The 12,095-nt window shown below is 38.3% G+C and overlaps 1 protein-coding gene across 1 annotated transcript; it reads left to right on the forward strand.

Annotated features, from left to right (window-relative positions):
- The first annotated feature begins 6,296 nt into the window (after positions 1–6,296).
- Positions 6,297–9,986, forward strand: LOC105036755 (protein ACCELERATED CELL DEATH 6). The gene is given in 5 exon segments (XM_073259248.1): positions 6,297–7,306; positions 8,027–8,562; positions 8,862–8,995; positions 9,175–9,423; positions 9,425–9,986. Coding segments are annotated over 5 exon segments (2,061 nt in total). The 5' UTR covers positions 6,297–6,558; the 3' UTR covers positions 9,819–9,986.
- Positions 9,987–12,095: the final 2,109 nt, after the last annotated feature.

Genomic DNA, 12,095 nt, shown 5'->3' on the forward strand with positions numbered 1-12,095 from the left:
TATTCCTACAATAAATCTACTATAGCCAATATGCACTGTAAGGATCCATATGGCAGGGATCAAATGTATATATAGTCAAACTATAGCAACTTTACTGTGAACAGTCGAAGCACCTCAGGTCTAAGGGCTAATCACAATATAGTAGCATCAAGCAAGTCACTGACGAGTGGATAGCCATCCAAGTGACTTTTTGTAATAGTCACACTCGATATCTTTATTTTCTAATAAATACCTGTACTCTCACTTCAGTATTCTCACACCGTAGACTCGAGATTCATCTATCTAAAAGAAAAGTGACTTGTACATCGATCAGATCAATTACTATCTCCATGATTATCCATTGATCAAGAGCATTCAAAAATTAATTATTAATGACATATGCCTCAAATTTTCAATACTTAAGAATATGTGTCACCATCTTATTAATTTTTTAGATGATTTATGGATACATTATACAATATGAATAAAAGAAATAACCTAATTTTATTGATTTCAATAATTCAATTATAAAATTATGCTCTTAGAAAGTTTATATATGTCAGCCTAATTGACTTCTAGGGTATACATCTAACAATAGTTTGCTGCATCTACTGTATCATGATGGATAAGACTCGCATCCACTAGACAAGGCTGTTGTATTGCTCATTTGAAACCGCTAGTGTTGGCTAAGGGGATGGATCTACTTAGATTGATTCAACTGCAGCAACCTTCTGACGGATGTTGTTTATCCATGCGCCATTTGAGCATTGAGATGCATTCGATGCTCTCCTTCATGGTTTCAAAATGAATCATTCTCTTTCGAAATGATCTCCGAATAAAGTTTGGGAGTCCTTCCTCTAGCACCAATCTCTTACTGCCAAATCCTGTTTCTAAGATTGAAGGTGGTCTTCTCGGATGGGATCTCCTCAGCGGAGATGGGAAGAGCTAATCTTCAGCTGAAATCAAGGCATCGAGGTGGAGAACTCCGAGAGCTGGAATGAAACCTGTAAAAATTAAGCCCTGGCTAGAGTATTTTTTTGTTAGAAACCCTCTGATGTTTAAGTTAGTAGAGAGATGGAGAATAAAGAGAGAGATCTTTCGAGAGCTTACTTTGAAATTTCCGCTCCCTTCTATTTATAAAGGGGGAGTTAGAGTCATGCACACCCCAGTGACTAATCATTTTTTGAATATTGCATGCGAATCATGTTGGCTGTGATTGCTCCTACATCTATGATATAAAACCATCTATTAGTTTCCACTCAGGGCATGATTTGATATCTCGATTATCTCTTTCCTTATAAGGACTCTCCTTAATCGTGGAGGGGGATAATCTCCTTCCCAATTGAGATAGCTACTTTATATGAGAAATCTCCCTCAGGTCGGCATTGGCCAACCTCCACCTACCTCGGCTATGACCAAGGTCCATGGGAGGCAAAAGCTTTGGAGAAGGCCACTTAGTTTGGATTCTCATGCCGGCCCCTTCAGGTCGGCCATGGCTGGACTCTCACTATTTTTGCACCCCCTGAGGATCGAGCCCTTCGAGTCCTTGATCTCGATCGAGGACATGGTTGATCGAGACCAAAGTGATGGTCCACAATATGTAGCATTGGTCAAATTTGGTATAAAGTTCAAGTACTGAAATTATTAGTTCATTAGTTAGTTCAAATTTTGATATCAATAAATATTTGAATAATTATATTGAACAAATTTATTTGACTATGATGGATCTATTTAGTTGACATATTTGATCATTTATTATTTTAAATAAATTTTGATTTTATTGAAGTTTTTATATAATTATAGCTCTCTAGGACATCGCTTTAGGATTCATACAGTCATGTCACATGACCAAATCAAATGATGGGTTCAAGGCATGCCCATAAATACTACTATAAATAAAATATTTGAATAGTTATTTATCTATATTCACATCTATTCTTTTTGATGGATATGACTATTAGTCGTGTCACGCCCCCGATCCAACATTTTGAGCTGAAGGTCATGGCAACCACCGTATACTCATAGAGAACTCTCCCCACAAGCATGCAAGACATCTTATCATGCTATCATAAAGCAACAGCGAAAAAATTAGTCAATAATTTAAATCAAAAATATAACATTCTAAATTTTTAGATAATATCTCAAAAAAAATACAACAATGTTCAATAGACCTTACATCAAATTCAATATGACTTTTAATCTAAAATAAGAGTATGGAGGTTCTGCTTCTCATCACTCTTCCATTCATATCTTGCATCATCTTAATTTTTTCAACATCTGTAAAATTAATTTTTAAGAGGTAATGAGCTAGACAGCCCAGTAAGCAATGATCACTCTCAGTAGATTTCACCAGACAGAATAGTAAATAATTATTTATAGAAAATAAGCATATAGAGTTCATCAATTCGAAATCAATTTTAATTATACAATATAATTCATGCTAAATTCATTTTTTTTTTAAAATTATGAGTTTCTTTCAAGATTTTAATTTCTTTTATTCTTAAGTTCTTTTCATCAACCATGACTTATGACCATATTTTTTTTATGACAGGGTCATAACACTACGTATCATCTGGTAATGAGCTACGAATCATCTAGCAGCAAAGTCCTTTGGAACTGTTGGTCTCGCTGGCGATTTATCGCTGGTCTCGCTAGCGACATAAACTCTCAAAATAAATCAATTGCTAATGTATATGCCTTCATTGGCGGGATCCTTTACATAGTCAGGTTATCAAATCATATTATTTTTATATCAGAGTTTTTCATAAATCATATTTTTTATTCTAATTCAATAAAAAAATATATAATCATATGGTATCGAAATCAATCAATATAATGCATAACAAAATCAATAAGTTCAATCATACTTCATCATAACATATCAAAATATGATATTTTTATAACAAAATATCATTCATCTAATTCATGCATCGTTTCAAATCATGTCAAAAAAATATAATATAATTTATCGATAAATCTAAAAAAAATAAAGCATTACTTACCTCATATGCATTCTAATAAATCTAAATAATTCTATAATTTTTTTTAAAAAATTTTATTCGTAGATCATATCGCGATATCCCATGATCAAACATCCACAATCCTATACAGGATCAATTTCAATAATTAGAAAGGACATGAATAATTAAGAAAAATAAAATTTATGGACACCCATATTCTATTATCCAGATTAGTCCAATCATCTAATTTCATCTGATTAACATCTAATTAAGACATAAACGTTCCAAAATTTGACTATCAGATCAAATCAAATTTTCAAAGTGATAGGATTGAGATTTTTTTATTGGATTCATCAATCAAGTAGAGAAAAAAAATTAGAGGAGAGAGAATTCATGACGTATAATTCAAATTGATTAGGTGCCACAGTCCAACATCTCGATTAGTGAAATCAAAATGATGTAATCAAGTCATGATTAAATCAAGATTATGGATGATCAAATTGAGAATTATCCGATCTGATCAAGATGAGTGCCAGCACGCTGTCTGACAATCATATATCAGAATTCTCCATTAGAATTAGATCAGAAATATTTGAAAAAATTCTTCATTGGTTAATCTTTTTAGAGAGAAATCAATTAAGAGAGAGAACAATTTTAAAGAGAAAAAATTCTACAGAGAGAAAATTTTAGAGAGAAAAATTCATCTTGGACTCTTCGAATAATATGATTCAACAAATTCGATCGATCAGATCAAATCATGCTAAAATTATCATATGAATAATTCAATAAAATCATGAAAAATAAAATCTTAAAAATATTAGATCTGATCAAGATGGATCACAGATCACAGATCAAAATTCATGAGGTATATCGTCCGACGATCACAGATCAAAATTCATCACTAATATCATTTAAATTCAACATCATTCTTCTCAAAATTTTAAAAGATCTTAGGAGAGAGAAATAATCTAGAGAGAGAAAGTAGAGAGAGAAAGTGGAGAGAGACTAGAGAAAGAAAGAGAAATTAGAGAGAGAAAAAGAGGAAGAAAGAGGAGAGAGTCTATATTATTTTTTTCTCTTTTTTTTCTTTTTCTTTTTCTTTTCTTTTCTTCCTTCTTCCCGTGGCTCACTTGGCCAAAAACAGGGGACCGTGTGGTCCCACTCTTGTTTGATCGATCAAGAGCTGTAGCTGGCATGATGGTGGCTGGCAGTAGGAGAATGATGAACTCGTGGCCCGGAGGGATCAAATCGACGATCGACGGTACCACCAGCACCGAAAAATCGAGAAAAATAGCAGAAAAAATAGGGTTATCTTCCCCAACAAAATTTGAAGACTCTGGTCACCGACGATCACGCACACAGGCACGGAAAGGAAGGGGGACAACAGAAGAAGGGAAGCTGGGGCTTACCTCGAGCTCCGATGACGTCTCTGGGGAGAAATCAAGGCGAGCACGATGACAGACTTCCACGAGAAAACTCCGACGATCCTCACCGTTTTGCCCAGGATTTCTTAGTGGGAAGAAGGGAGAAGTGGTCTTCCCTTTAAATAGAGCCGGAGGGAGGTGTTTTCCGACTCCGATTAGGAACCGATCGGGAGGAAGAAGAAGACTCCCTACGCGAGTCTTCTTCGTTCTGTTTTTTTTTTTGGGGGGCTTTTGTGGGCTTTTGGCTGGGTTTAAGGCCCAAATGGCCCAAGTGGAGAGAGAGACTAGAGAGAGAAAGAGAAATTAGAGAGAGAAGAAGAGAGAGAAAAAGAGGGAGAGAGAGGAGAGAGAGTCTATATTATTTTTTTCCCTTTTTTTTCTTTTTATTTTTTTTCTTTTCTTTTTCTTTTTCTCGTGGCTCACTTGGGCAAAAACAGGAGACCGTATGGTCCCCCCTTGTTCGGCCGATCAAGGGCTGCAGCTGGCACGACGGTGGCCGACGGCAGGAGAATGACGAACCCGTGGCCCAGAGGGACCAAACCGACTGTCGGCGGTGACCACTGGTGCCAGAAAATCGAGAAAAATAGCAGAAAAAATAGGGGTTATCTTTCCTAACAAAATCCGACGACTCCGGTCACCGGCGATCACGCACACAAGCACAGAAAGGAAGGGAGAGAAGAGAGGAAGGGAAGCCGGGGCTTACCTCGAGCTCCGATGACGTCTCTGGCGAGACATCAAGACGAGCACGGTGACGGGCTTCTGCGAGAAAACTCCGACGATCCTCACCGTTTTGCCTCGGATTTCTTAGTGGGAAGGAGGGAGAAGTGGTCTCCTCTTTAAATAGAGGCGGAGAGAGGCATTTTCCGACTTCGATTAGAAGTCAGTCGGGAGGAAGAAGAAGACTCCCTACGCGAGTCTTCTTCGTTTGATTTTTCTTTTTTTGTTTGGGGGGGGGGGGCTTTTGTGGCCTTTTGGCTGGGTTTAAAGCCTAAATGGCCGGGTTATAACAAGTCAGATACTCAAATTTTTATCCATATCTAAATAGATTTGAATGTGAACGAAGGATGGTTGCTTTCACCCCCTACATCGAATTTTAAGATAGAACTTTGTTTCTTCGTCGTCCCTTTTTCTATGCAAGATGGTTTCCTACTTTTTTTTTTTTTTTTTCCGGATATGAACGAATAATGATCCACTTTCACCCCTACGCCGAATTCCAAGGTAGACCCTTTTTTACTTTATGTATTTGGATATGAACGAATAATGATCCACTTTCATCCCCAAGAAGATGGTTTCCTTCCAATATAGTTCCTATGCAATCGTCGCCCTTTTTTCTTTGCAAGATAGCTCCTTATTTTATGCCATCATCGTCATTGACTAACCAAAGATGACTAACCAACGATGACGGTCACAGACATGCAAGCGAAACTGTAAAACAACACAATAATTTCTATGTGAAGCAGCTGTAAAAGTATGACATAATAACAAATATTCTGAAGTAAAAGAAGGAAGAAAAATATCTTAAAAACCTCTGATGGGTGCATGTGCATATGTGTTCTATTCATCTTTTAGGAGGGAACACATTTCAAGGGAGTTTCAGCAAAACTCTGTTTTTGAATGGAAGTTTTCGCAAAAATTGTCTCCAGTGTCTTCTTCAATTATAAAAGGGACGAGATTTTCTATGCAAGGGCCATAGCCAAGAATTAAAAGTCGCTTTTGGGTGCATGTGAGCATGTGGTCCATTTGTTTTCCATGAGGGAAGATATTTTAAGGTAGTCATCAACAAACTCGACTATTCACATTGTGCCTTTCTAACTATAAAATGACAAGATTCCCAGCGCTAGTGCTAAAGCCAAGCAAATGGTATGGACCCCAGTCAAGAGATTGGGAAAGTCGCTTGTGGGTGCATGTGAATAAGGTTTCATTGATTTGCCAAAAACAATATGTGATTTATTTGTCTTCCATGATGGAAGATTTCTAAGGCAGCCTCTACGAAACTTGCCCACACATTGCGTCTTGTTCGATTATAAAAGGACGAGATTTCCCAATACAAGAGCCAAAGCCAAGCAGAAGGTAGGAACCCCAGTCTACAGTTTGGGCCGCAAAGTCTCTCTCTCTCTCTCTCTCTCTCTCTATATATATATATGATCTAAGCGGTGGAGGCTAAAGCAACAATCTATAGAGTACCTGCAGATACTATGCCCAAGGAGGAGAGCATGACCATCGAAACAGTGCAGACAAATTCCAATCTTGAAGTTCCTCGGAGCGAAGTCCAACCACAACGCATAACCCTGAATCCTAAATTACTTGAAGCAGCAAGAACAGGAGACAAAGATATTCTAGATAAATTGCTGCGACCAAAAGATATTTCTTCTGGGGCTTTAGTAGGAGAGTTCGCAGTGACAATACCAGACGATTCTGCAACACAAAAGGATGCCTCTCGCCTCCTTGGAGTAACACTGGAGGGGAATACGGTCCTCCATATAGCGGCAAGCCGAGGACATCTGGAGATTGCCAAGGAGATCTGTCGTAGAGAGATCTCTCTTTTAGCAGCACCAAATACAAGGCTTGACACTCCGCTGCATTGTGCTGCAAGGGTTGGGGATGACAAGATGGTCTCCCTCATCATCGGATTCGTAAAAGAGGACGGGATCGAAGCAAGGAGAGTGCTGACAGCCCAGAATATAGACGACAACAATGCTTTGCATGAGGCTGCCAAATATAATCGTGTGCGTGTGGCCACAATATTGATGGAGAAGGACACTCAACTAGCATCCATGCTGAACCGTTTCAAAATGTCTCCCCTTTACCTAGCCATTGTGTCAAGATCTCTAGAGGTAGCCAAAGTCTTACTAAAATTTTCCTTTTGGAAGGAGGCTTCTCCAACATCTTATGCAGGTCCTGAAAAGAAAACGGCACTGCACGCAGCAGTTCTCATGAGTCCAGGTACCCAAGCACTCAAATTTATATTTATATTTTTTTTCTTTTCTTTTTTTTTGTTTTTTGAGAAATTTGTAACCAAATCACCACCATTTTATTTAGGAAATGATCAGAATAAGAAACAAGAAAGGCTATAACAAAGCAAGATAATGCCCTTCATGGGGCAACCAAATTTACACATCCAGCAAAACAAATCTACATCACTTTAAAAAGTAATTAAAAAAAGAAAAAACAAAGAAGAGAAAGGCTCAACCATGATAGGCATCTTTCCCTCAACCACAAAAGATCCAGAAAGTGGGAAATAAGCAACCAGTAACCACAATTGGTGACTGGGAAGAAGATAGACCATACAAGATCGGCCCAAAAATTAGGCAGTTGGCAGGATCAGATGTGGCCGAGGGATGCTAAGACATCTCCATCGAGTGGATGAGCTTGGCCCCTTCTTAGCTTGTACTGTTCCTGCCCTAGGCTTGTCCAAGTCCAGCTGATAACTTTCTTTGTCGGTAATCATGTACGTACAAGGTCCTTTGTAATAAGAAATGACAAATTTTGATTTTCATATTTCCAGTGTTTTTGTGATAATTTACCATTTGACTAAATATCTTAGCAGATACATTAGCAAAGTACACACATGCATGGAATATAGTATTGTGTCTTTTAATTTGTGCAAGCACCATGAACATTGTGTAAGTACTCACGATACCTTCCATAATACTTATGTGGTAGAAATTACTCGAGACTTATTGCATTGGAAGCCAATGCTCACCAAAGATGCCGATTCGTTGGGGAGAACTCCTCTTCATTATGCAGCTTCATATGGTGATCATAATATAGTGAAGCTATTATTAGAGAACGATCCCTCTACAGCCTATCTAGAAGATGCCAATGGCTTATTTCCTATACACATTGCAGCTAGAATGGAAAATGTTCTTGTAGTTGATCAGATTTTGGAACACTACCCGAATGCAGATGAATTATTGGACAAGGAGGGAAAGAATTTTCTTCATGTCGCTTTTCAATGGAAAAGATTAGATTTGATCAGGAAAATTATCTCAAAAAGACCGGATCTCCGGAAGCTGTTAAATGACCAAGATAACAATGGGAATACGCCGTTACACACAGCTGTTACAAACAGTGACCAATCGAGCGTGCATTTTCTTCTACGGGACAAAAGCGTATATCCCAACATTATCAACCATCATGGATTCACTCCTCTCGACTTGGCTTATAAAAAGTTGGATGAAGACCTGCCATTCCGGATGGTAAACTCTTAACGACCTTGTACATGTTTGGCTTTCTCACGACAATAACCACTGATGTTGTTGACAATATTTTGGTTCGCTGGACGACGCCTTTTAGCTCTTATATTACGAAGAGATTCGGAATTACTTTACCTTTTACACCAAAAACTCAGAATTTTAATAAATAAATAAATATTATCATCAAGTCTGGGATGCTCACTCATAAGAAATGTACATGTTAATGTCAAGTAAACATGCAGTATTCTCAATCTTTCAACTGATCTCTCTTTTTGTGTTCTAAAATTGTTCTTGTACTGTAGGATTCATCAGAAGTTTGCATTGCAAGCTGCTTGGCCTCAATAAAGGCTCGGTCCAGTCCGCAAGAATTGCATGATTTAGAAAGCGGTGAATTATCCAGCGATGAGGCCAAAGAGAAACCATCCGGCGATGATATGTTCAAAAAAAATCATCTGGCAATAAAGCTAAAAGGAAACCATCAGCCAGCAGTCAGGCCAAAGGGAAACCATCATCCAGTAGTAAGGCCACAAGGAAACAAGCATCCAGCAGTAAGGCCAAAGGGAACCCATCTGGCGATGATAAATTCAAAACATCCCATCAGAAAAAAAATGATAGGTTCAAAGAAAAATCATCCCGCAACGAGGGCGATGAAATCGGGAGACAGGTGAATTTAGCCAGAAATCTCGGGATCGCAGCGGTGTTAATTGCCACGGTCACGTTTGCTGCTGGCTTCACACTTCCTGGGGGGTACATAGCTGATGATCATCCAGGCCGTGGCACAGCAGTTCTAGCAAAAGACTATACCTTCAAGGTATTCCTAATCTCAGATGCCTTTGCATTGGTCTTCTCCATCATAGCCACATGCTGCTGGAACGTCGATAGTTGATAAACATAGTCGTAGACGAGCCCTTTCTTGGGCAATGCTCTGTCTGTGGGCGGCATTTGCTGGCATGTGTACTGCATTCGGAATGGGTATATATGTAGCCTTGGCTCCCAGCTGCGAGCGTATCAGCATTCCTTTATGCATCGCGTCTCTGGGAGCCCCTATTTTTGCTCATGTGGTGGCAAATTATAACGTCTATAGGTTGCTGGGAACAGTAAGAATCAGGCAAGGGTATAGACAATGTATTTGGCCGACCATACACCTGCATGATAAGAAACGTCTTGCTGATAATTCGCAGCCCAGTAGACATGTCATTATTTTTCTTCTTCTCACATTTGGCACTTATGCCATCGTTTTCCTATTAGCGATGCTCTAGGTGTGTAAAAATCAGAACCATTTGAAGAAGCAGTTGTTAGCATGCGTGGCTGACAGAAGTCCAAAGAATAGCTTGTGTATTCCGTGGGGAATAATATTTTAATTAGTTTTTATATTTCGTACTTGTAAAATTTTCTATCTCTGTGCTAAAAATATTAGCTTTCTTGGAGCTGGCAATAAATGTTTGTTCTCTTGCTCTCTTGCAAATATAAAGGAGAAAAAATTCTCTCTTTTTCAACTTGACTGAGCAGAGATTACAGCTGCACTGGGTTTGAGATGGAATTAAATGATGAAGACGTGACCTTGGCACCGGATCTACAGGTATTCAACTGCTACTATTCCATACTGAGTATTAGTATGGCATATATTTTGATACCAGCACACGATGTGAGAACACATCGAATTGCAGTAACTTATCGATATGCTATGATAATGTCACCCCCGGATGGTTTGGTCATGAACCAGCTGATAAAAGGCAATGCCTGGGGGATCTTTTATATTCTGATTTTTTAAACTATTCTCATGTTAAAATAGTATGGTTGTCCGTATATATAAAAAAATAAAAAATAAATAAAAATAATATCTATATGTAATAAATAAATAAATAAATAAAAGACAATGACTTGACCTCCACTAATGTTGCCTGATACTTGCCCGGCTGGCTGGTGTGGTTTGGCCATGGACCACCTGATAAAACGCATTTACCTGAACCCCTCTCATGTCCACAAAATTCCTATCCCAGCTTTGTTTGCATGGGTGTGGTCACGGTTGCATCCTTTGCACAAAAGAAGGATAAATCCTCCTTCCCACCTATCACCATTGGATCATCCACTACATAAATCTCAAACTGCTTCTAACTTCATCATTCATCTCCTTGTATAGATCTCAAAAAAAAAAGAGGATGGTCCGGGAATTGATGGGCATGAAGAAAGGTTTATGTAACATGTAGTCCTTAAATCTTGCAAATTATAGCCATCATCTACCTCTCAACCCACCTTGTTGGACACAATGATGCAATGGATGGCAACTATCTATTTCAGATGGCCACATGTCTTGCATCCACATATGCAAGGCCATCTATAGTGCAAAACATGCATCATAGAAAATCCAAGCTCATGTCGGATATCATTATAAGCATTTGACTAGTCAAAGATGACAATGAATATGATATTATAGTAGCATCGCATGCAAGCCAAATAATGAAAAATATAATAATTTTCCAGCAAAGAAGCTCTAAAAGTATGACAAAATGATAGATTTTTTTTAAGCAAAAAATTAAAATAAGAAAAAAAATCGCTTAAAAGACGCTTTTGAGGAGCCAAAATTTTTTATAGTATATATTTTGTACTGCAAAGAGTTGCATACTTATCGATGGCCAACACGTCATCTGATAAAGGAGATGGATGGTTGACAGACATCTGAAGGCAATAAGCCATGCATAGGATGCAACTCGATATAACCTATCACATCTTATTTGACAGCTAACCATCTCTATGATGGATGATGTGGCAGCCATCAAGTGACATATAATTCTCTATGGTACAAAATATGCATCACATGATCTAAACTTGATTTTGGGCACATACAATATATGACTTAGGATCCAGGAAGATCACCAAAATTGATGTGGATCATTTTGCTAATTTTAATGAACCCAATTAAAATTAACATTTTACTAATTTTAATCATTTTTTATGAAAGATATTCAAAATATTATATTATATTTTTTTATATATTTTATTATTTTTAATTCTTCTTCTTCTTCTTTCTCGTAGCTCCTTCTCACCACCACCCATCTTCCTCCACTCGCCGTTGCTCACTAACCCACTACCGTCGCTCGCTTCCTCATCTCTTTTTCTCTTCCACTACTTCAGCCCATCACCCCCTTCCTCCTCCGCCTTCACCACTTGCAGTCCCCTACACCCGCACAACCCACTACCACCCCCCCACCCTTGCTGCCCATGCCTTCTCTGCTCTTACCCTACCTCCCTGCGGTGGCTGCTCCACTTCACCCCACCCTCGCAGCCCACCAGGACCTCTTGACCCCCTTGCGACCCACGCTCATACTTCACCACCCTGCCACCCCGATGTTTGTGATTTCTTCTAGCCTCCATCTTTCAGTAGCTTATCCATACCATCTCCATCTTCAATGGAAGAAGATTTTTTCAAAAAAAAATTAATTTAATTATGATATAAAAATAATTTTATATTTTAAAATATTTATCATATCAGTTATGTACGTAGATATGTCTATCGATTTATATTGAATGGTTCATGT

Source organism: Elaeis guineensis, chromosome 6 (assembly GCF_000442705.2).
Source record: "Elaeis guineensis isolate ETL-2024a chromosome 6, EG11, whole genome shotgun sequence".
Taxonomy (NCBI): domain Eukaryota; kingdom Viridiplantae; phylum Streptophyta; class Magnoliopsida; order Arecales; family Arecaceae; genus Elaeis; species Elaeis guineensis.